This window comes from Artemia sp. Qi Xiang Cuo, chromosome 2, assembly GCF_049724085.1.
Source record: "Artemia sp. Qi Xiang Cuo chromosome 2, ASM4972408v1, whole genome shotgun sequence".
Classification (NCBI taxonomy): Eukaryota; Metazoa; Arthropoda; class Branchiopoda; order Anostraca; family Artemiidae; genus Artemia; species Artemia sp. Qi Xiang Cuo.
Window position 1 is genome coordinate 52,286,464 of NC_142795.1, and position 26,128 is coordinate 52,312,591.

Below are 26,128 nucleotides of genomic sequence, written 5' to 3' on the forward strand. Positions count from 1 at the left end.
GATAGGCTTACAGAAAGAATAAATTTATCAAAAACAAAGTTATTTCCAATGGAATAATTTAAATCATAAACAGCGGAGGGGATGTGGAGGGGGGAGGTTAGGTTTACGTGGTAAAAAAGAACATATTTTACGCTTTCTAGCAAGTATAAACAATATATAGTTGAGTTTATATTGTGTGTGTGGGGGGGGGGGGTACCTGAATTTGAATTTACTGGAGGGGGTACTATGTAAAATAAATTTATTTGAAAATAAACTATGAAAATTTACTAAACAGAACTCACATTGTAAATCGCTGTAGCTAAGGCTTCTAGCTTATCAATATATTCCAATGCTCTATCCATTGTGTCTTGGAACTTTCTGAATGTTTAATCACAACTCATGTCCGTTATATACGAAATCTCAAGGGCAAATTGTAATGTAATGGGAAACCATATGCAACCGACTCTGTGTTTGGCTTAGAATGAGATGTAACCGACTCTCTGATTGGCTTAGAAGGAAACACGGGATCCTGTTTCCCGTTATCAGATCAAAACATTCTCCCCAGCGATTATGTAAATCAATTTCTCGGAAATTCACTTGTCCTAGTTGAGTCCTGGATCAATACATTTCCCCTAGCGATTATGTAAATCAAGTTCTCGGAAATTCTCTCCCCTAGATCATTACATTCCCCTAGCGATTATGTAAATCACCCCTCGTGTCATTACACCTGGACGAACAACAACAAATAAATCGACCATGAAAATACATCGAAGTGAGAAAAATCCTGTTTTTTTATTCTCAGTAACAAAAACCATAAAAACATGCATAAATTATGTACTGTTTGTACTTGTCCCAGTCGAGTCCTGGATCAAACACTCCCCCTAGCAATTATGTTAATCACCCCCAGTGTCATTACACCTGGACGAACAACAACAAATAAATCAACCATGAAAATACATCAAAGTGAGAAAAATCCTGTTTTTTCATTCTCAGTGACAAAAACCATAAAAACATGCATAAATTATGTATGGTCAGCATTAGACTAAATTGTAGATGGCAGCACGCAGTGTATTTAGGAGCTCATGATAGGTTACTACTGATTAAGGCATCCTAAAAGACATATTTATCATATTTTCAACCATGCTGAACAAATGGCTATCTCAAAATTTTGATCGGTTGACTTTGGGAAAAAAATGAGCGTGGGAGGGGGCCTAGTTGCCCTCAATTTTTTTTCGTCACTTGAAAAGGGCACTAGAACTTGTAATTTCCATTCGAATGAGCCCTCCCACGATATTGTAGGACCACTGGGTCAATACGATCACCCCTGGGGAAAAAAAAAACAAAACAAAAAACAAACAAACAAACAAATAAACACGCATCCGCGATCTTTCTTCTGCCAAAAATGCCAAATTCCACATTTTTGTAGATAGGAGCTTGAAACCTCCGCAGTAGGGTCCTCTGATACGCTGAATATGATGGTGTGATTTTCATTAAGGTTTTATAGCTTTTAGGGGGTCTTTTCCCCTTTTTTCGAAAATCCGCCAAATTTTTTCAGGCGCATAACTTTTGATAGAGAATAAACTTGAGGAAACTTATATATTTGAAATCAGCATTAAAATCTGATTCTTTTGATGTATCTATTGGTATAAAAATTTCGTTTTTAGAGTTTCAGTTACTATTGAGCCGGGTCGCTCCTTACTTACAGTTCGTTACCACGAACTGTTTGAAAAATGTCAAGCCTTCCAATCACTTTTGACTATTAAAAATGGCACCAGGCCTTTCGATTTCCAATTGAATGAGCCCTTTTGGAAACGACAACGCTTTCTATAAACACCTTATATGCCCCCAAGGCATTAATAATAGATCGGGCATTAAGGCCTGATAGGGTGGTTACCAACCTCTACGAACAAATGCTAGGAACGTCCTACCATGGAAAAGGACTCAGTTATATCATTTTGGTTGGACGTATTCTTGGAAATGATGGGCATGAACAGGGTGCTGGTTACTTGCCTATAAGTTTCGACACTTGAGAAGGGCACAAGCCACTCCAATTTCCAATTGAATGGGAGCTTTTCGGAGTTTCTACGACAACTTCTTCGATACGAAGTGCCCTGCTCTAAAGGAAAAAATTAATAAACAATACATTGTGTCAAAATCGCTCTTATATACCCCCAGGGCATAACTTAAAACCCTTGCTCTGAGGGTTGGGGGGGTGTCATCCTCTTTACTTAGTTTCCGTTTATTGTCTCGTTCTCAAGTGTCCCCGTTCTTTACTTAGGCAGCGCGATCGGGATGCCTATGATTTATACAACAACTTTCTATATAAACCTTCTATGCCCCTAGAGCATAACTTATCACCATTGCACTGAGGGCTCTGAGGGGGTTATCATCCTAAAAGACCTAATTTTTCAGAACGTTCAAGTTCGATGAACAAAATGAATATCTCAAAATTTTTATTTGATGTATTGGAAAAAAGGATGGGCGTAAGAAGGGCGTTAGTCATTCTTCAATCCTTTTCAGCAATTAAAAAAGGCACTAGCTCTTTCAATTTCCGATTGAATGAGCCCTTTTGAAGTTTTTATGAAAGCGCTTTCAAGAAAATCTTAATATGCCCCAGGGCATAACTTACAACTCTTGCCCTGAGAGTTGTGGGGGGAGGGGTTGTCATCCTTAAAGACCTAATTTCCAAAACTTTCAACTACGTTGAAAGTTTTCAACGGCCTGCTTTCCATAATTCTCTCTTGTATTTTCCATAATTTTGTTCCTAAAAGTATTAGATTTTTATCCTATTTTTGTATATTTTCTTAGGATTAACCTAACTTTACTTCTTTTGTGTGGTCACTATAACAAGTACATTTATTATAAGTACCTTTATTTGGAATCAGCATAAAAAGCCAATTTTTTTTATGTATCCATTCATATCAAAATTCCGTATTTTAGGGTTTCGGTTACTATTGAGCCGAGTCGCTCCTTACTTACAGTTCGTTATCACGAATTGTTTGATTATAATCTGACTTTATATCTGTTCATCTTAGTTGGGTTCTTAACTTTTCTTTGGAAAACTTCGCTTTTTGAAGAGTTCTTTTAAATTAATAACTAATAAAATTTGTTAAAAATACTTACGAAATAATGACCTTTTCTTGTTTCTTCTTTTCCCACTGGGCGATGTAATAAAAACTGGTGGATGTAGAGGGATGTTCCTTGGGTCCTTTTTATTGCTTTGACACCCGAACACATTTATAAATGCTGTGCGGAATTGGAGATTCAAAAAACCATACGTAACTGGATTACAACACGAGGACAAGTAAGCTAACAGCTGTATCAGTGAAATCCAAGTCGGGCTTAACTTTTGATATAATCCATTAGCATCAAATACCACCCAAGCATTTATCACAGATAGTGGCATCCAACAGACGAAAAACTCTATGACTATGGCACAAAGCATGATTATCACCTAAAATATTATATCATGACACCTGGATCTACAAATAAACCTTTTTTTTTAAATAAATATACAGTACATCAATCTAAATAAGGTGGACTTGCATATTATTATTTTTGCCTATACAATAATCTTTTTTCGTGTGACTGTCATATAAATTACACAACGGGGTCTTTCATATCAATTCGACTAGGCTATGACAGATATGTTTTAGATTTTGATTTATTTAGTAGATTTTTTTATCAGAAAAGAAAATAAGTCTAGAGTGGTTTCTAGTTTACTCTTATAACTGGGTTCAAGAATTTGTGGAAAACCAATAAATTGGGTTTTATTATTCATTCATGACTTTTTGCGTGTTTTAACTTTGTTTGCAAATTCCTTGGCTAATTTAGTTTTTATACCAACTTCCAGTGTAACTATGTAGATTATATTTACAAGCCTTAGGCTTTGCTATAAAGACGAAATAAAATGTTTAAAAACGTATTTCCGAAGCTCTCCTGTTGCGCAAAATGTAGTTTGACATATACTCCTAATTTAAGCTTTAAGAAAGCATTGCTCAGATAAGAAACTCCACAGAGAGGGTAGTAGCCCTGCAAACGCTTATGTCAGTATATATTCATTTTCCACAGTCTGGACCGTTTATACTGGCTTAGGACATACCTTAATTTTTGGCTGAGTCAGGCTAATTTGTTCTATCACTTAATCAGGGTTTCACTTATTTTTACATCATGGCAGCTCTCAGATTGGACTTCCTTTTTTTCACAAATAGCTTTTAAATACTTGTATCATTAGGGTTTAATCTAGGGGTAACCCACCTTCTCAAATTTAAAATTGGCTGCAAGGGGGGGGGCTGGATGTGGTCATCGTCTTTTTCAAGAAACTTCAGACTCTTTTCCTGAAGGCAAGAATGTTCTTTTTTGTATTTATAAGGTACTATTAATACAATAATTCAAATTTTCGAATCGGCGTTAATTTTCATTGTTTTCACTAAATAGTGTCTTTGAAATACACATTTTATTTCATTTTACTATCTCACTGAAGTTGGTTTCAGGTATGGCTATAATCAAATTTCTATAACAAACAGAACCTTGGTATGTGTGAGAAGACCTCTGTAGTTTATTGTATACCCTGCTCATCTTTCAAAAGAAAATGTTCGAGAGAACATCTGAAAATTTAAAATGTTACTCTAAATCTCTAAACATAACGTCCATCAAATATTTTGTCGGGGTGGCGTCATTTATTTAGCATGAATAAATTTAGGTAAGTGCAGACAAGAGAAAATGAGAAAAAAATACAGAATTGAAAAGAATGTAATTATTATTCAAGTAAATATTAAGTAAGTAAATATTAAAAATAACATTAAGTAAGGTATCTGTAAATAACTTATTTTAATCACAATCAAAAACCAAGAAAACAAAAATTTTTCTCTTGGGAACCTTATAGAATTCAATTATGTTTATATTCTATTCAGAAAGAATATTCCTAATTTCTCCATAAATCTCTTGAATGAACGAATAACAGTATTTGAACAAGTGACGGGAGCAGGCAATTACTTAGGAAACACCCCTACACAATCTCCCTGAAATCGCGTAATTTCTACAATATTTCAGGATTCTTTTTTACAGATCTTATATATTTTGATTGTGTATGGCTAACATAATAAGTTCCCGTCCTCTTCACAACACAAAACAGCATCCGAAAATGAATTCCTACATTCTCAAAGAGCAAGTTCAAGCCAAAGAAATTTTAATGATCGGTAGAAAAAGAGTCGTGATTTGATAGAAAGGCTGGCTAAATCCTGATTCATCCGGTAATGCATTCAATAGATACAACTACATATATCAACACGCTCACTTTACTACTACATACATATTTTCGAAATAATGATTCCAAAATCTTTTTATTCCTGCTCAGGTGAAGTTTATAACAAAATTTGTGAAGCATCTACTTACTATGTCTGAATTTTGGGGATTTAGCGTTTCAAAATTGAAAAAGCAGTGTGAGATTGGTAACCAACAAGCTCAGAAATCTTTTTATACGAATCTTGTTGAAAATTAGAAACCATCTCGTGACAAACTGTATTGAGTCTTGGGACGTATATGTGTAAATTATACTCTCATGCTTGTAATTTCAAAAATCCTTGAGCATCAGTTTGGGTGACAAAACACTTTTTGATAAATATATGCTTTTCTTATTTTGATGTTGAATATCAAACACTTAAAATCTCCAAGAAATTATATTTCCCTCTGGTTTGTAATAAAAAAGCTTGGGAATTACTAAGCCCATAAATTTCTGTTGGCTATATCAACTCTTTTATTTAGCACTACAAGAAAAAAAACGTTGTCCTTCCCAGCCTCGAGGTGGGTGAACTATTCTTCAACATATATCTCCAAGTAGCATGCTTCGTTAATATCTATGCCGAATCTCAAAGCCCTCATAATCCCTGACACAATCCCTATGATGTAAAACATTTACAGGAAACATTTTTCAGGAGAGGTGTATAGTTATTCAGTTGCCAAATCGCTTAACCCGATAAAGCTAGCAACAGAAAATAATGCCGACTAAAATTGCTGTATTTATTATTGATATAGGCTACGAATCAAATAGAGGAAAATATATCCAGGATGTACTTGTTTTCATGCGTTATTAAGCAGAGAGAGTATTCTCTGCGTGCTGAACCTTTGTAGGACCTTAGTCAAATTCGATTCTTGAAAACATATCTATCATCCAATCCCTAAAAAGCTGTTGTGTCACTTTGGGCAATAATCTTTGCTTTTAGGCTCCTCATGGAAATGTTATGTTAGGGGTCTATCAAGTATTTCAGTTATAAAAATGGATTGAACGCTCTTTAAATCAGTAATAATAATGACTAATACTCAACTCTTGTTGAAAGAAACAATTACCTTTTTCTTTGCATTTATACTTCTATCAGAGTACGATTTTCTGACAGAACCTCCGAAGTTACTTTCAACTTGGCTTTTTGTTGTTGGTGAAGACTCCGATAGACTGTTCCTTGCATTTAAAAAAGGATTTTGACTTTTTGGACAGCAATAACTCGGACAAGATCTGACATGACCCAAACATCTCATTTCTTTTGCTATAGATATTGCGGACGAATGGTCAGTATCTGAAAAGAAAGAAAAAGAAGAAAAGATGTATAAGAAACTAGAAGAATTAAAATTTCTAGTTGCTTTACAATGATAATAATAGCAAAATCGACAATAGTGGATAAACTGGTCTGCAGAATAACTTCCACTTTGCTAATAACAATACACATACTGTATGTGTTTTTATGCTTTATATTATGTTTATATTAATATTATACTTTATATTACTTATATTATTTAGGCTATATAATATTTATATTATTATTATACTTTATATTACTTATATTATGTATATTATCTTTATATTATTATTATACTTTATATTATTTATATGCTTTATATTAATATTCGTCGAAAATAAGTCATCGTCGTAAGTGCCAGTATTGGGTGATTAAGGTTATGTTTTGGTGAAAACGAAACCTTGATACATTTCTTTAGTTCTTTCTTTTAATTTCGACTTTCTCTTCGATTGACACTCATGTAAACCTCCTAATTTAGGTAAGTAGTTTAAATTTTGGTACTACTAAAGTTAATAGGAATGATCGGGATATGGTAAAGGTTTTTCACAGCTGCATAAACGCTATGATAATTATTCATTTTAGTTTAATAATAAAATTAATAAAAATGGTGATTTCAATCTTTTAAGGATAAGAAATATCCAAGGCCGTATTCAGGGGAGAGGGTGCCGGGTTTGAACCCCCATTTTGGGCCTGACTCGTAAGAACGTAACAAAAATGCACATAAACAAATTTTTAACGTATTTTTAAAAGTTTTTGTAACCCCCCTGGACTGACATTCTCCATAAAACCCCCTCCCACCTAAAATGACAAACCACCCTCCCATCCCGAAAAAAAGATCCTGGATACATCCTTAGAAATTTGTTTCCCATGTTTCATGATTAAATGACATACCACGCATATCCAAGTCATCGCGTTTTCTTTTCGTCTTAGGTTTTATTTCTTTGTGTAACGTTAATTTTTGCTACTTTTGTGTTTAAAATCTTGCATAAGCTAGTTTCTTTTCGTTTTCATTAGTAGAAAGGGGGTGCTACTCCGAACAGCACACCATATATGGGCATAGAGTCCATAGGGAGATGGTTTTCTCACTGAGAATGAAAAAACAGGATTTTTCTCACTTGAAAAAACAGGAATTTTCTCACTTTTATGGATGTTTCTTGGACGGTTATGAGTGTTGGTCAATTTAATTGATGTTTTTCATGGATGTCAACAGCAATTTATGTCTGTTTTATGGTTTTTGTCAGTGTGAATGGAAAAACAGTATTTTTCTCACTTTGATGGATGTTTTCTGGATTATTGAGTCTAACGGGGACCGGAGTCAATGACCTTTATTAATAAGCTTGAACCTTTACGAGCCAGCCGTCACAATTAGTCTTGAAGATTGTTATTTTTAGACTGTAATAACTATATATTACAACGCTAAACCGTGTCGACCTTTTTTTAGGCAACCACAGCTGCTGACTTATAGTTGACTTTGAAAATTTGAAAGTCGAATTTAAAATTAATATCATTGTAACTTTCTGAACAGAATAAGAGTTTGAAGTTTTACCTTAGAGACTTAGCTTAGAGTTTTAGTTTGGTTTAGTTTTAGTTAAAAGTTTAGAGTTTTTTGCTTAGAGTCTTAGCTTATAGTTTTTGTTATAGTTCTAGTATAGTTTATTTTTAGTTAATATTTTATATTTTTTATCTTAGAGTCGTAGCTTGGAGTTTTTTTTAGAGTTCTAGTTTTTTTTAGTTTAGTTACAGTTAGATATTTATAGTTTTAGATTAGAGTCTTAGCTTAGAATTTTACTTAAAGTTGTAGTTTGGTTAAGTTTTAGTTAAGAGTTTAGAGTTTTAGCTTAGAGTCTTAGCTTAGAGTTTTTGTTAGAGTATTAGTTTAGTTTAGTTTTAGTTAAGAGTTTAGAGTTTTACCTTAGAGTCTTAAATTAGAGTTTTAGTTAGAGTTGAAGTTTAGTTTAGTTAAAGTTAAGAATTTAGAGTTTTAGCTTAGAGTCATAGCTTAGAGTTTTACTTAAAGTTTTAGTTTGGCTAAGTTTTAGTTAAGAGTTTTGAGTTTTAGCTTAGAGTATTAGCTTAGAGTTTTTTGTTAGAGTTCTAGTTTAGTTTAATTTTAGTTAAGAGTTTGATGTTTTACCTTTGAGTTTCAGTTAGAGTTCTAGTTTAGTTTAGTTTTAGTTAAGAGTTTGGTGTTTTACTTTAGAGTCTTAGCTTAGAGTTTTAGTTAGAGTTCTAGTTTAGTTTAGTTTTAGTTAAGAGTGTAGAATTTTAGCTTAGAGTCTTAGCTTAGAGTTTTTGTTAGAGTTCTAGTTTATTTTAGTTTTAGTTAAGAGTTTAGAGCTTTTAGCTTAGAGTCTTAGCTTAGAGTTTATGTTGAAGTTCTAGTTTAGTTTAGTTTTAGTTAATACTTTAGAGTTTTAGCTTAGAGTCTTAGCTTAGTGTTTATGTTAGAGTTGAAGTTTAGTTTAGTAATAGTTAAGAGTTTAGAGTTTTAGCTTAGAGTCTTAGCTTAGAGTTTGTTTGTTAGAGTTCTAGTTTAGTTTAATTTTAGTTAAGAGTTTGATTTTTTACATTTGAGTTTCAGTTAGAGTTCTAGTTTAGTTTAGTTTTATTTAAGAGTTTGGAGTTTTACCTTAGAATCTTAGCTTAGAGTTTTAGTTAGAGTTGAAGTTTAGTTTATTTACAGTCAAGAATGGAGAGTTTTAGTTTAGACTTTTACTTAAATTTTTAGTTTGGCTAAGTTTTAGTTAAGAGTTTCGAGTTTTAGCTTAGAGCCTTAGCTTAGAGTTTTTTTTGTTAGAGTTCTAGTTTAGTTTAATTTTAGTTAAGAGTTTAGAGTTTTACCTTAGAATCTTAGCTTAGAGTTTTAGTTAGAGTTGAAGTTTAGTTTAGTTACAGTTAAGAATTTAGAGTTTTATCTTAGAGTCATAGCTTAGAGTTTTTCTTAAAGTTTTAGTTTGGCTAAGTTTTAGTTAAGAGTCTCGAGTTTTAGCTTAGAGTCTTAGCTTTGAGTTTTAGTTAGAGTTCTAGTTTAGTTTAGTTTTAGTTAAGAGTTTAGAATTTTAGCTTAGAGTCTTAGCTTAGAGTTTTTGTTAGAGTTCTAGTTTATTTCAGTTTTGAGTTCTAGTTTAGTTTACATATAGTTAAGAGTTTGGAGTTTTACCTTAGAGACTTAGCTTAAAGTTTTAGTTTAGTTTAGTTTTAGTTAAGAGTTTAGAGTTTTTTAGCTTAGAGTCTTAGCTTAGAGTTTTTGTTAGAGTTCTAGTTTAGTTTAGTTTAGTTTTAGTTAAGAGTTTAGAGTGTTTTAGCTTAGAGTCTTAGCTTAGAGTTTTAGTTAGAGTTCTAGTTTAGTTTAGTTTTATTTAAGAGTTTAGAGTTTTTAAGCTTAGAGTCTTAGCTTAGAGTTTTTGTTGAAGTTTTAGTTTAGTTTAGTTTTAGTTAATAGTTTAGAGTTTTAGCTTAGAGTCGTAGCTTAGAGTTTTTGTTAGAGTTGAAGTTTAGTTTAGTAATAGTTAAGAGTTCAGAGTTTTAGCTTATAGTCTTAGCTTAGAGTTTTTGTTAGAGTTCTAGTTTAGTTTATATATAGTTAAGAGTTTGGAGTTTTACCTTTGAGACTTAGCTTAGATTTCTAGTTTAGTTTAGTTTTAGTTAAGAGTTTAGAGTTTTTTAGCTTAGAGTCTTAGCTTAGAGTTTTTGTTACATTTCTAGTTTAGTTTAGTTTGAGCGTCGTTTCTAGTGTTTTTAATTATATCCTAAGCTTATACTTCGTGTTTTTTATCTAGTTTAGTTTAGTTGTTGCAATGCGTTTAGAATTGCAGCATGTTTTCTTTTCATAGAGTTTTTGTTATATTTCATGTATCGTCTAGTGATAGTTATTAGTTTAGAATTTTTAGCTTAGATTCTTAGAATAGTTTTTGTCAAAGTTCTAGTTTAGTTTAGCAATAGTTAATATTTTAGAGTTTTAGATGAAGTTAATATCTTAGAATACTTGTTAAAGTTGAAGTTTAGTTTTGTAATCGTTGGGAGTTTACAGATCTAGCTTAGAGTCTTAGCTCACACTTTTTGATAAAGTTTGAAGCTTATATTATTAATAGTTAAGAGTTTTAGCTTATAGTCTTAGTATAGTTTGGTTCTAGCTAAGTGTGTGGAGTTTTTTTTAGCTTAGAGTCTTAGCTTAGAGTTTTTGTTAGAGTTCTAGTTTAGTTTAGTTTTAGTTAAGAGTTTAGAGTTTTTAGCTTAGAGTCTTATTTTAGATTTTTAGTTAGAATTCTAGTTTAGTTTAGTTTTGGTTAAGAGTTTAGAGTTTTACCATAGAGTCTTAGCTTAGAGTTCTAGTTAGAGTTGAAGTTTAGTTTAGTTACAGTTAAGAATTTAGAGTTGTAGCTTAGAGTCCTAGCTTAAAGTTGTAGTTTTGTTAAGTTATAGTTAAGAGTTTCGAGTTTTAGCTTAGAGTCTTACCTTAGAGTTTTTGTTAGAGTTCTAGTTTAGTTTAGTTTTAGTTAAGAGTTTAGAGTTTTACCTTAGAGTCTTAGCTTAGAGTTTTAGTTAGAGTTCTAGTTTAGTTTAGTTTTAGTTAAGAATTTAGAGTTTTAGCTTAGAGTCATAGCTTAGAGTTTTAGTTATAGTTTAGTAAAGTTATAGTTAAGAGTTTAGAGTTTTACCTTAGAGTCTTAGCTTAGAGTTTTAGTTTAGTTTTAGTTAAGAGTTTAGAGTTTTTTTTAGCTTAGAGTCTTACCTTATAGTTTGTGTTAGAGTTCTAGTTTAGTTTAGTTATAGTTAAGAGTCTCGAGTTTTTAGCTTTGAGTCTTAGCTTAGAGTTTCTCTTAGAGTTCTAGTTTAGACTACTTCTAGTTAAGAGTTTAGAGTTTTAGCTTAGAGTCTTAGCTTATAGTTTGTGTTAGAGTTCTAGTTTAGTTTAGTAATAGTTAAGAGTTTAGAGTTTTAGCTTAGAGTCTTAGCTTATAGTTTTTGTTAGAGTTCTAGTTTAATTTAGTTATAGTTAAGAGTTTTGTGTTTTAACTTAGAGACTTAGCTTATAGTTTTAGTTTATTTTAGTTTTAGTTAAGAGTTTAGAGTTTTAGCTTAGAGTCCTATCTTAGAGTTTTTATTAGAGTTCTAGTTTAGTTTAGTTTTAGTTAAGAGTTTAGAGTTTTTAGATTATAGTCTTAGTTTATAGTTTTTTGTTGAAGTTCTTGTTTAGTTTAGAGTTTTAGCTTAGACTTAGAGTTTTAATTAGAGTTCTAGTTTAGTTTAGTTTTGTTAAGAGTTTAGAGTTTAGCTTAGAGTCTTAGCTTAGAGTTTTGTTAGAGTTCTAGTTTAGTTAGTTTTAGTTAAGAGTTTAGAGTTTTAGCTTAGAGTCTTAGCTTAGAGTTTTTGTTAGAGTTCTAGTTTAGTTTATTTATATTTAAGAGTTAGGAGTTTTACCTTAGAGACTTAGCTTAGAGTTTTATCTTAGTTTAGTTTTAGTTAAGAGTATAGAATTTTAGCTTAGAGTCTCAGCTTAGAGTTTTTAGTTAGAGTTCTAGTTTAGTTTTAGTTAAGAGTCTGGTGTTTTTAGCTTTAAGTCTTAGTTTAGAGTTTTTGTTGAAGTTCTAGTTTAGTTTATTCTTATATGAGATTTTTATATAATACTTAGAGTTTCAATTAGAGTTCTAGTTTAGTTTAATTTTAGTTAAGATTTTAGATTTTTTAGATTATAGTAGCAGATTATTTTTATTTAGATTTCTATTTTAATTTATTTTTATTTAAGAGTTTAGATTTTTACCTTATAGTCTTAGCTTAGAGTTTTACTTAGAGTTCAAGTTTAGTTAAGGTTTAGTTAAGAGTTTAGATTTTTAGTTGAGTCTTAGCTTAGAGTTTTTGTTAGAGTTCTAGTTGAGTTTAGTTTTAGTTAAGAGTTTAGAGTTTTACCTTAGAGTCTTAGCTTAGAGTTCTAGTTTAGTTTAATTTTAGTTAGGAATTTGATGTTTTACCTTTGAGTTTCAGTTAGAGTTCTAGTTTAGTTTACTTTTAGTTAAGAGTTTAGAATTTTAGCTTAGAGTCTTATCTTATAGTTTTAGTTTCAGTTCTAGTTTTGTTTATTTTTATTTAATAGTTTAGAATATTATCTTATAGTATTATCTTATAGGTTTTTTTAGATTTCTAGTTTATTTTAGTTTTAGTTAAAAGTTTAGAGTTTTTAGCTTAGAGGCTTAGCTTAGAGTTTTTGTTGAAGTTCTAGTTTAGTTTAGTTTTAGTTAATAGTTTAGAGTCTTAGCTTAGAGTTTTTGTTAGAGATGAATTTTATTTTAGTAATAGTTGAGAGTTTAGAGTTATAGCTTAGAGTCCTAGCTTAGAGTTTTTGTTAGAGTTCTAGTTTAGTTTAGATATAGTTAAGCGTTTGGAGTTTTACCTTCGAAACTTAGCTTAGAGTTTTAGTTTAGTCCTGTTTTAGTTAAGAGTTTAGAGTTTTTTAGCTTAGAGTCTTAGCTTAGAGTTTTTGTTAGAGTTCTAGTTTAGTTTAGTTTTAGTTAAGAGTTGGTGTTTTACCTTAGATTCATAGCTTAGAGTTTTAGTTAGAGTTCTAGTTTTTTTCAGTTTTAGTTAAGAGTTTAGAATTTTAGCTTAGAGTCTTAGCTTAGAGTTTTTGTTTGAGTTCAAGTTTAGTTTAGTTTTCTTTAAGACTTTAGAGTTTTTAGCTTAGAGTCTTAGCTTAGAGTTTTAGTTGAAGTTCTAGTTAAGTTAAGCTTTAGTTAAGTTTTTATAGTTCTAACCTAGAGTACTAGCTTAGAGTTTCTGTTAGAGTTTTAGTTTAGTTTAGTTTCAGTTGTAATTTTATAATTTTAGATCATAGCAATTGATTAGAGTTTTATTTATATATTAATTTCAATTTTGTTATATTTAAGAATTTATATATTTTATATTATAGTTGTTGATTAGACTCCTTTTTGTAATTATAGTTTAGATTCCCTAAAAGTTTATAATTTTATCATAGAATTAGAGCTTAGAGTTTTTTTTGAATTTGAAATTTATTTTTGCCGTAGTTAATAATTTAGAGTCTAAATATTAGATTTCTAGCTTAGAGTTTTAATTAGAGATCTAGTTTAGTTTTGTTTTAGTTAATAATTTAGAGTTTTATCTTAGTGTCTTAGCTTAGAGTTTTTGTTAAAGTTCTAGTTTATTTCAGTTAATAGTTTAGATTTCTAACTTATAGTCTTATATTATATTTTTACTTGGAGTTGAAGTTTATTTTAGTCATAGTTAAGGGTTTAGAGTTTTACCTTGAAGTCTTAGCTTAGAGTTTTAGTTAGAGTTCTGGTTTAGTTTAGTTTTAGTTAATAGTTTTGATTTTTACATTAAATTATTAGATTAATTTTTTAGTTATTTTTGTATTTTCGTTTTTTTTAGTTAAAGTTAAGTGTTAATAGTTTTAGCTTAGACTCGTAGCTTAGAATGTTATTTTGAGTTCTTGTTTATTTTAGTTTTACTTAAGAGTTATAGCTTAGAGGTTTAGCCTATAATCTTAGCTTAGAGATTTAGTTAGAGTTGAAGTTTAGGCTAAACTAGCATAACCACAAAATTACACAATATTGCATAGAAATACCAAAACCATAGGTTAGATTAGGTTAGGTTATAGGTTAGGTTTCTCCACGTTTAAGTTAGGTTAGATAAGGTTAGCTTATCATGAGCACTCATGATAAGCTAACCTAATCTAACTGGTACAAAGTCGACATGAGGGGATTTTCCGGTGAGTATGGTTAGGTTAGGGTAGATTAAGTTAGGTGATTAGGTTAGGTTAAGTTAGGTTAGGTTAGCGAACGTACGCGCGCGTACGTAGGCTAACCTAACCTAACTTAACCTAACCTAACTTGATCTAGCCTAACCTAACCTAACCATACTCGCCGGAAAATCCCCTCATGTCGACTTTGTACCAGTTAGATTAGGTTAGCTTATATTAACTCTAACAAAAACTCTAAGCTAAGACTCTAAGCTAAAACTCTAAACTCTTGACTATTACTAAACTAAACTTCAACTCTAACAAAAAATCTAAGCTAAGACTCTAAACTATTAACTTAAACTATACTATAAGAGAACGTGAAATAAAACTATAAATTAAAACTCTAAACTAAAAACTTTGGACTATTAACTAAAACTAAACAGACATAGAACTCTTAACAAAAACTATTATCTAAGACTATAATCTAAAATTCTAGACAATTAACTAAAACTAAACAAAACGAGGACTCTAAAATAGACTCTATTCAATGGCACCAGTGTAATGCACTACTCAATTAAATAAGTGTAAATTAATCTAGAACTCTCGCAGATACTCAGATGTAAAACATCAAATTCTTAAATAAAATTAAACACTGTCCGATCTCTCACAAAAACCTAAGGAATATACTCTAAGTTAAAACTCGAAACTATTAACTAAGATTAAGCTAAACTAGAACTATAACTAGAACTCTCGTTGGATACTAATCTGAAACTATACACTCTCAGATACAAATTAAAAACGATTTAACTTTATTTTAAACTCATATATATGACTCTAATATAAAAATCTAAATTATTAACTTCAAGTAAAGTGACCTTTAACTCAAACTAAAACTCTAAGCTAAGATACTATGGTAAAACCCGAAACCCTTAACTAAAACTAAATTAAACTAGAACTCTAAATAAAACTAAGCTAAGACTCTAAGCTAAAAACTCAAAACTCTTTACTAAAACTAAACCAAGCTATAACTCTAATTGAAAATATAAGTCTAAGATAAAAGTCTAAACTAAAACTAAACTAAACCAGAACTTCAACAAAAACTCTAAACTAAGACTCTAAGCTAAAAACACTAAAATATTAACTAAAACTAAACTAAACTAGAACTCTAACAAAAACTCTAAGATGAGACTATAATATAAAACTATAAAATCTTAATTAAAACTAAACTAAGATAGAGATGCAATAAGTTAATATCAGGTAAAACAACAGTCTCACACCTAATTCTACACGTAATTAGAACTAATGCTAAAACTCCAAGCTAAATTTCTATCGTAAAATTATAAGCTCAGAACTAATACTAGACTGAGAAAGTGCTCTCTCAAAAAAAAACTATAAGCTAAGACTCTAAGCTAAACTAGTAACTCTTAACTCTAACTACACTAATCTAAAACTCTAATTAAAACTCTAAGTCTAAGCAAAAAAACTATAAACTAAACTAGAACTTCAACAAAAAACTCTAAACTAAGACTCTAAGCTAAAAACTCTAAACTCTTAACTAAAACTAAACTAAACTAGAACTCTAATTAAAACTCTATGTCTAAGCTAAAACTCTTAAACTAAAACTAAACTAAACTAGAACTATAACTGAAACTCAAAGGTAAAAAATCAAACTCTTAGCTAAAATTAAACTAAACTAGAACTCTAACAAAAAAACTCTAAGCTAAGACTCTAAGCTAAAACTCTAAATTCTTAACTGTTACTAAACTAAACTTCAACTCTAACTAAAACTCTAAGCTAAGACTCTAAGGTAAAACTCTAAACTAATAACTAAAACTAAACTAAACTATAACTTCATCAAAAACTCTAATCTAATACTCTAACCTATAAACTATAAACTCTTAACTAAAAATAAACTAAAATCGAAATCTAACAAAAACTCTAAGATAATACTATAATCTAAAATTCCAAAGTATTAAGTAAAACTAAACTAAACTATAACTATAACTAAAACTGTAATATTGGACTCTATGGTAAAACTATAAACTATTAACTAAAACTAAACTAAACTATAAATATAACTTAAAATCAAATGTAAAAAATAAAATTCTTAACTAAAATTAAACTAAACTAGAACTCTAACAAAAAACTCTAAGCTAATGCTCTAAGCTAAAACTCGAAACTCTTAACTAAAACTAAGCAAATCTACAGCTGTAAGTAAAATTATAATCTATGACTCTTAGCTAAAACTCTAAATTCTGAGCTTTAACTTAACTAAACTAGAACTCTGAATAAAACTCTAAACTGAGACTCTAAGCTAAAAACTCTAAACTCTTAACTAAAACTAAACTAAACTAGAACTCTAACAAAAACTCTAAGCTAAAAACTCTAAACTTTTAACTAAAACTAAACCAAACTAAAACTCTATGCTAAGTCTCTAAGGTAAAACTTCAAACTCTCTTTCTGTTCAGAAAGTTACAATTATACTTATGTTTAGCGAGAATTTAATGTGGGCCTCGACAACGCGACTTCCTAATCGATGTAGGCATAAAAAACGGTCGAACATGATTACTTTTTTACTATATCGTACTTGAATTCTAAAAAACACAATATACTGGAATAATAGTTTCGTAATGCTCATAAAGTCGATATATACGTCTGAAAGTGTCATCGACTCCGATCTCCGTTAGACTCCATAATCCAGAAAACATCCATCAAAGTGAGAATAATAGTGTTTTTCCATTCTCACTGACAAAAACCATAAAACTGACATAAATTGATGATGACTTCCGTGGAAAACATCAAATAAATTGACAAACATACATAACCCTCCAAGAAATATCCATAAAAATGAGAAATATCCTGTTTTTTCAATTGAGAAAAATCCTATTTTTTCATTCTCACTGAGAAAACCATCTCCCTATGGACTCTATGCCCATATATGGTGTGCTGTTCGGAGTAGCACCCCCCTTTCTACTTCCATTTTTAAATCCATTCGTTAATACACCCGGAAGAGCTTGAATTTATTTTTTAGTTCAAATGAGAGAAATTCTTTGAGAACTTACTTTGAGTGAGATTTCTAGCACATATTTTTTGTTCCAAGTTTTTGTTTTCTGAGAAGCTCCTCGAATTCTCAGAAGAATTTACTCTAATTTTGATATCGGCTGCACAGATTGGCTCAGTGATTGTAAGTTTCATAGCCAATTTTAGCTGGTAAACTATCAGAGAATAGGCAAAACCCATTAGTATGAGTGGAAGCACCAAGAAGAGAACGATAAGAAGTAAATTATAACCCTTCTCGGCCAAAAGAGACGGCCATACTTCACGGCATTTATGACGACCTAAAATAAAAATCACATTTCAGAGCTAGTTATTTATATTAATTTGTCAAATACACACAGGAAATATGAAACATATTCTCATATAACTTGGCCCAGGACAGGCTTTACAGCCAGCTGCACAAAAAAAAGGAAAAAAAGGTAAAAATTACTAATCTCACAAATCATACTATGTTATAAATCTTAAAAATTTCTTTTACCGCAGAAAAAAAAATTTAGGATTAGGGCTTAAGGTTGATGAAAGTAAAAGAAAAAGAAAAGCATCAGTATTTCGTCATTATATTTGGCAAGACGCTTTTGACGTAAACGAAAGGGTGAAACGAAAATAATAAGAAACAAAAATCCCTTTAGACTTGAAATAAAACATCAATTAGTTAAAACCATATATAGCCTACACCGAAGCCTGTAACATTGGGCCGAGGAGAACAAATTGCACCAGAAAAATTTTCCCCAAAGATAAAAAAAAGGCTCAAAAAAGGAATAAAAAAGGACCAAAATATTTTGTTTTTGTTTGGCTTGACAATTAAATCTATAAGTCTCTTAGCCATTTACAAGAAAATATTTTATAACTTACATCCATTTCCAAAAACTATAATTGGCATCGGGCAAGGGACCCTAACTTTCGGGTAAAAAATAGACCCAAAAGCTTTTTTTATCAACTTTAAATTTGTACTTGTAAGGTTCTTGAACCAAAGAGATCTCGATGCAATAAAAAAGATGAAATAAATTATGGTTATATAAAATTTGAAAGGATAAAAATAACTTAGGTTTGCCCCCCAAAAATGGGCTAAAAGAGCGCTGAATGGTTTGGATAAGGGGTTTTTCCAAATATGTTGAAACTAAATCCTGTTGTCCCAAGGCCAAGGTAACTTAACTTTAATCTTTAGGAACAGGCCTAAAAAGTCTTGGCTCTAGTCAGTTTGAAATTCCCATTCATAAGTTCTCAGGCAATGGTGCTTAATGACCATTCAAATAAAAAAACAACAACGTTAGTTTGCCCAAAAGTGGGATCTATAATTTTCATCTATAAGGGGTCTGAGGCCCCCTTATAAACAAATGGGGCCCTATAGTACATGAAATAATCTTATTTTTGGTCATCTTGATACTACCATCTTTAAGTCATCGGGAAAAGTGGACCAGAAACATAAAAAAAAAAAAAATAACTTGATTAGCCTGAAAATAAGACCAAAGAAAAGGGCAAAGAATTTTTCGGTCAAGGAAATCCAGTGCACAGAAGAAACTTGAAAAAGAAGTTTGGATCACCTGTAAATTAGCCAAAAATGTTTCCCGTTTGTCAAGGACTTAAAATATTTTCAATCAGCCATGACTAAAAGGACTTGCAAGACTGAGAATGTTTCTGGGCACTTTGGCTCAAAAAGCTAAATGCTTCTTAACGCCCGAAACACGGACCGACATTAATTTAAGAACAAAATTACTTGGATCAATTTTCTAACGCCAAAAACTAGCCAGAAAAATTGCATTTTCTCTGATTAGCTGAAACCTGCAAAAAGCACAGACTGGACAGGGGTAGGCTCCCCTGGTATAGTGGATAAAGACGGAACATTTTAAGATAAAAGTAGATGTACTAAAAAAAGACACAACAATTAAAAAAGGTTTTTGTTAAAGCAAAAATGGCACTCTAGCCTTGAGAGGGCTTACAGGGGCGGTAACCCTATTTGTGGTAATTTCTGTCCATTTAACTTTACTTATTATATTCCTTAATTTCAACTTTTTTTAGGCTTTAATTTCGTTCTTTAATCTTCTTTGAAAAACTTTATTTGGGAAAACCTTATTTAATTTAATCGCTGGAAACCTCAAGCGACAAAAACGCAGTACTGAGCACCTTTTCAGTATTTCATGTAATTTCTTTGCAGTTTCCTTAAGTGCTAATCAGGATTTAGGCGTTTCCTTCCAATGGTAGGATAAAGGTTAATCTATTAAAAATGAATGGATTACTTTTAATTTAAACCACTTTTATTGCTATCATTAAGAAAATCATTTTGTTTCAGTTGATTTTTTTTTTGCTTGCATTAAAAATCGTTTTTAGTGTATTGGAACATTTTTTTAGTAGTTTGCACATTGTATTCTCAAGTTAGTGACTAGACAGTGTGCATAGTTTACGCGTATTGATTTCAATGACTATATAGAAATGTATAGTTATCAATTTCTCCAAACAATACCTGTGATGTGCAATGCCTATGCCTTACCTTCGGCATTTATTTGACAAGTAATTTTTTTTTTCAAGACTTTTGTTTTATGTCTTGGAACATGTAGGAAATGCCAAAAAATACTCGGGAACTTCTTATATTTATCCCCTTGTGTATATATATAAGTGTCCATTGCCTAGCAATGGACAAATTTCTGCTATGGCGTGTCACCGTTATCATTATTAATAACAACTTCAAAAACAAAACAAGAAAATATTATGCGTAAATTTTTCTGTCTTCGATACTGATTTTCCATTGAGAAATGTTGATCGTATATCTTTAAATATTTCTTTTCTACATTTTAAATTCCTCTTTAGTGTTTTGGCAAACTATTCTGTTAGGTCTTAACATCGTTCATAAAAAATAATTTAGTCTCTTTTTTCAGAGATGACTAAGAGAAAGTCTCCCCACATATTTCTTTCTCAGAGATGACAATTATGGCTAGGCCAGATGACAAGTTTGTAGCATTGAAACAGAAACTAAATCTAGGAATCCATTGAAATCAACCTGTCTAAAACGCTATTTATTACTGGATCTTGACGGTGCACCAGAAAAAGGTAAAGGATTATGTCCAAATCGGAGCCACACACAGGAATCCATTTTAAGGGCAGGGGAAGGGGTGCAAATAAAGATTGACACAAAAATACATTAGGCAAGTGTAAATTTCTAAGAAAAAAAAATCACTAGAGCATGGGCCAACAATTTTCCTAAAAGGTCAAAAAAGAGAAATCCGTATTTTAAAGTGTTCCTTATTCCTTTGCTTAGTAAATATTTTAAGAGCGTATGAAACATGAAGAACTATACCCAAGAAAAAAAAAAAAAAAAACGAAAAAAAATTTCAAGAGTATACAAGTAAGAGCTACAACAAATAGCAGTCAGCCTTCTGCCCCCTCAAACTCTTTAAGAGGCCAGCGTCATTTATGCTTAACTAAAAACGACATAAATTTAGGATGTCTGATTTTATTTGTCAAAACATCCACAAACTAAAAACGATCAAAATGCAATAATAATATTTGTTACAAGAAAGAAAAGAACATTTCTTAGGATAATTAAATTCGTAGTTTTCAATTTAATCTTGCTATTTTAAATGGAGGCTTTCTTTGTAAATTTTTATTTTTATTCCATAAAATTCAAAATTATAGAGAATTCTTTCCTAATAAAACTTTTGAACACTGTTTAATTAGTGGAAACGGTATTTTGAATTGACTATTCAAAGAAACATCCATCAGTTGATTATTTGCACATTAGAAAATATTGTATTTAAAAGAAGGAAGTTCTGAAATTCCAAATCGATCGAAATTTTTTTTGGGCCCCTTCAAAACCACCCCCCCCCCCTTGGGCCCTTTTAGAACCATCCCAACTAAACTTTTTTATGAATTAGGTCCCATTTGGCCTGAGAATGAATAGCCCTAAGTTTAAAACTGATCTAAGACAAAACCCTTTTTGTCAATTTTTTGCCCCTCCCTGATATCTGTCCTCCTCCTAATAAAAATATATTTGTGCCAGTGAACGATCCCTGAACATTTCAGGCCGACCACACAATCAAGATCAAATATGCCTACCTTTTCTTCAATATAAAACTTACACATAAATAATAATTCCGACACATTCTGCCACAAGACCTGTGAACAAGTTGTACCTGAGTGTATCTTTCTGCCTGTCCACAAAATATACCTTATATCATGGCTGTTGTCCTCAACCCTTCTCTTTCAAGGTATCGTTTTAAAGATGAGCTCCATGTCAAGATAAGTACCCATCAAGGTGACAAAGCCTCCCCATTGCTGTTCAACAACTGAAGCAAAACGAGCAATGAAACGGTCATGACTTGTACGTGGTATTAACCTATCGTTGCGAAACTTCGCTAACGATAACCTCTGTTGAGTAGAGGTGACGACCTTCTAATGGTGTTCCCCAAAGTAGTAGCCTTTTTAATACCTAACCGCAACAAGGGACTTCTTATTTTTAATTTTAGTGTACGCCTAGCCTTTGGCGCATGCTGCCCAGTGTCTGGTCATGACGTAGGTTTTTTTTTGTGAAACACACTGCCGAGATTGAACAAAGTTAAGCTAGTAATGGCTGCCAAAGTTACGGTTAGAAGTTTGATCTAACGAGACCTATGTAGCGTCCGTGCTAACCGTGGCAAACGAAAAGATCCACTGAAGAACAATACGAGGTGCGAGAAAGAAGTTCTATTGTTGTTACCGATATTGAAGATTAAATGCCACTTGCGAGACTTGCCGCTGATGACTTGTGAGTGGCGGGTGATTCTCCGCTCTCTTTAGTTAGACGAGTGTTGTCTACATGTACCACTTTGAAGCTGGCAGACAGGGTTCTCATGATGAGGTAAAACAATTTTGGACACATTGATACTGCAAAGAAAGGCTCTTCTCCACCTACAAAGGGGGAAATAAATAGAGGTGGAACCGATAGCCTAGCGGATAAGGCTTGATTGAGGAAGAAATTATTAAAGGTTGTTTTTAGGTATGGAGGCGATGGGGCTTCTTTGGCCTGAGTTTTGACTCAGTTTTGTGAGCCCACCCACAGTAATAATTAATCACAATTATCCTCCATGTATACTGAAAGATGTCTACATTTCAGTAGAACTTTGTTTTATTTACAGATTCTTAAAATGACGCTGGACTTTGATTTAGTGAATCTAAAACGGAACTCTGTCTTACTAACGGCTAAAAATAAGCTACCTCGCAAGTAGTAGCCTAACTGTCAATACTAGTGTTCCCATGATTAAACCCTGGAGGGTTCCTCATGTACTTATTGCATCCACGTTCAATTTCACAGAGAGCTCTGATTCACCGCTTCTGCTCCTGTCTTCGGACGTCAGTAGTAATGTCGGACGTCTATATATTTCAACTTTACATGGAATTACACAAGAATATACAGTGCAGTTTGACGAGCACATTCCAAAAAGCGACCAAACCTTTTATATTATATACCTATAAAGTGAACAAACACGTTTTGAGAGTATAATTGAGATTATATAACGCAAGCAGACTGGTTTTTGAGGCACTTTCATCATAACATTTTTTTTTTTACCGAAAACTAGAAACTGTCAAGATGCACATGTTCATAACAGCTGTTTTGATTAGAAGGCTGTTTTCTCGTGAGATTACAGTTCACTGCGCTTTTAATTAAACAAACTTAATGAGACGACCATTTTATTTACTCGTGTGTATTTACTAAAGGGTGTAATTGTTTTAGAGAAAAAAGAGGAGGAGTTGGGAGAAGGGGCGCCCCCTATTAATATTCTGAATAAAATAATAGTTGAAATTGTATTTTTTTTACCAAAAACTAGAAACTGTCAAATTACGTAATCAAAGAATGGTCTCATTCTAGAAATACCGGTTTACAGTTGGTTATAATCATGCTTTTTTTCTTTTTTTTACCAAAAACTAGAAACTGTCAAATTGCGTAATCAAAGAATGGTCTCATTCTAGAAATACCGGTTTACAGTTGGTTATAATCATGCTTTTTTTTTTAACCAAAAACTAGAAATTATCAACCTTTTCAAAGAGAGTGAGTAGAACCTGTCAACGAGTTTGATAACCTCTAGCTTAAAGGCATCTCATCAACTTTGATTAAGAATGCAACATATCTAGAATTGATGCCATATGCTGTTGAATCATTTATCAAAAAAATAACTCTATTTGAAAAAAAAGGTTTAGCATTTGCGAGTTGGACTCTATGAACGAAATTAATTAATGTTTGAATAATAGGAGCGTGAATGATTCTAATTACTGATTGGATCGTATGAAGATGGAGAAAAAGGGGTAAACTGATTAGCAGTTAAGGTAACCCCGAAGAGCATGTTAACTCATAGCTTATTTATTATAAATTTGGAACACTATCAATCTATAGAAATGGTTAACGATGATAAAATGGTCTTATGACTTGACCTAGCTTTACTTCTCTGATATGTTCTGTATAATACACAAGTGGCATTTCAACAGTGTTGTCAGTTTAAAATAGAGTTTAACGTTATAGTATACTAAAAAGTATAGTATACCTATGAGAATCAATTCGCTCGTTCTAATGGTCTAATTGACTAGTATTTTGTGGAAAAATGGTTCTAGAGCTCTTATATTTATGTTTCTTAAACAGTAAAATTTTGTTTTCTCGTTTTCCAATAATTTTCTTGCTATGCTATAAGTAATAAAATTTGCTGCAGAGTCTTGAATTTTGGAACAACTGTAGCTTCTATGACATAAAACTATTGCATGAAGTCTCACTGCTAAAAAAAAATAAATAATAAAAATGAAAAATAAAACACAATTGAACGAAAACAAAAAGAAACTTAGCTGAATTTTATTTTGAAATTTACTTAGCTGTAAGGTCTTTTTTCCCTGTTCCCTGCTTCGTAGGTTTATCTAATTGGCCAATAGGAGACATGTAATCATTGCTACGTTTTACTGATGAAGTAGGTTATACCATCACATACAGTTTCCGTCGAGTTTCTTCAATAGTATTCGTTAGATCTGTTTTAAAAACTGAGTGCGAGTTAAGCTTGGGAATTACAATAAATGCAGTAAATAGCTCCAAATGGGATTATCCAAAATATCCAAAAGTAGAAAACTAGATTATATCTTAAAATAAGAACTTATCTGTTCAGAAAGTCATACTATTACCCCTAAACACTTGTTTAGGTGTCCCATTTCGATTGGCCTTCCAGCGCAGTAGATTTGGCTTGGTGATAATCAAAGCACCTATTATGGGTTATTTTCGCCTTGGCAACTTCATAGGGAAGGGATTAGATGAAATTGAGGAGGAGCCCCGTTTCATTGGAAGTGGAAACCTCTAGTTCCCATTTACGATTTGAAACTGATTTGAAGGCAATCATTCCCCTCCTTGGGGTACTCCCGTAACCCATCTGACAACGAATAAGATCAATATGATATCAATTTTGTCCAAAATATTAGAAAGCTCCGTAAAAAATACCTCCGGGAGTGACATTACCCACAAAGACCGAGCGGAAAGGACCCTAAAATGTGCAAGGTCCCATAATCATAATTACTAAAACTTCTATTATTACCATTATTATTATTTTATTACCAGTAAAATTTTAAAAGGAAGTGCAAAAACTGGGTAAATAAAAAGAAACCAGAAAAAGGAACGAAAAATTTATTCTTCAGCAAAGCACTAAAATCGCTTTAGCCCAGGCGTGAATATAATTGATCTCCTCAATCCTTAGTAAGTGTCCTGTCAGCAAATTTGAAAGCGTATCTAATGTTGCATTTCTTTAAAACAACGCTGTTTCTGTGCCACTGGGTCAGACATGAAAGAAACTTGGCATGTTTCTGAAATAAGCTTCGCATAGCTTTCTCTTTGAACGTTGTGAAGATTTTCAAAAGAGAGCTCGAGTTAGTATTTGAGAGGTTGTAGTAGCATTATAGGCCTATAGCCAAGCAAGTAAGAAATGCTCAAAATGATTCTTTTCGGCAACGAACAATCCAAATGACGTCAGTAGTAATGTATCTATATATTTCAACTTTACATGGAATTACACAAGAATATAGAGTGCAGTTTGACGTGCACATTGCAAAAAGCGACCAAACCTTTTATATTATATACCTATAAAGTGAACAAACACGTTTTGAAAGTATACTTGAGATTATATAACGCAAGCAGAGTGGTTTTTCACGTACTTTCATCATTATATTTTTTTATCAAAAACTAGAAACTGTAAAATTGCGTATTCAAAGAATGTTCTCATTCTAGAAATACCGGTTTAAAGTTGGCTATAATCATACTTTTTTTTGCTATATATATTGAGCGAGTTGTTCATTCTGTCTCAGTTCATTAATAGAAGTTCTAATAAACCTATGAGAATCAATTCGCTCGTTCTAATGGATAATAAAAGAATTATATTGGTTAGTAAACATACTTTATTCGTCAACTTATATAAACTTTTTTATTTCCTATCTAGCATTATGAGTTTCACACAGAACTATATTTCATTTTGCTTCAAACACAAAGGTGAATTCTCTGAAAATATGCAAGCGATGATAAAATTCATAGGTTCACAACGTCTGTTTTTATTAGAACGTTGCTTTCTTGTGAGATTACATTTCACTGCGCTGTTAATTGAACAATTTAATGAGACGATCATTGTATGTACGTGTGTGTATTTACTATAGGGGGTAATTGTTGTAGAGAAAAAAAAGAGGAGGAGTTGGGGGAAGGGGCGCCCCCTATTAATATTCTGAATAAATAATAGTTGAAATTGTATTTTTTTTACCAAAAACTAGAAACTGTCAAATTGCGTAATCAAAGAATGGTCTCATTCTAGAAATACCGGTTTACAGTTGGTTATAATCATGCTTTTTTTTAACC

At 31.7% G+C, this 26,128-nt stretch overlaps 1 protein-coding gene across 1 annotated transcript in view; it reads right to left on the minus strand.

Annotated features, from left to right (window-relative positions):
- LOC148955359 (cholecystokinin receptor type A-like) overlaps positions 1-26,128 on the minus strand; it is a 199,913-nt gene that overhangs the window by 13,134 nt on the left and 160,651 nt on the right. Inside the window, exons 4-6 of the mRNA XM_089101766.1 lie at positions 17,304-17,579; positions 6,325-6,548; positions 3,103-3,433 (exon numbers count right to left, since the gene is read on the minus strand). Coding sequence (XP_088957892.1) covers positions 3,103-3,433; positions 6,325-6,548; positions 17,304-17,579 — 831 coding nt within the window. The remainder of the gene's footprint in view (positions 1-3,102; positions 3,434-6,324; positions 6,549-17,303; positions 17,580-26,128) is intronic.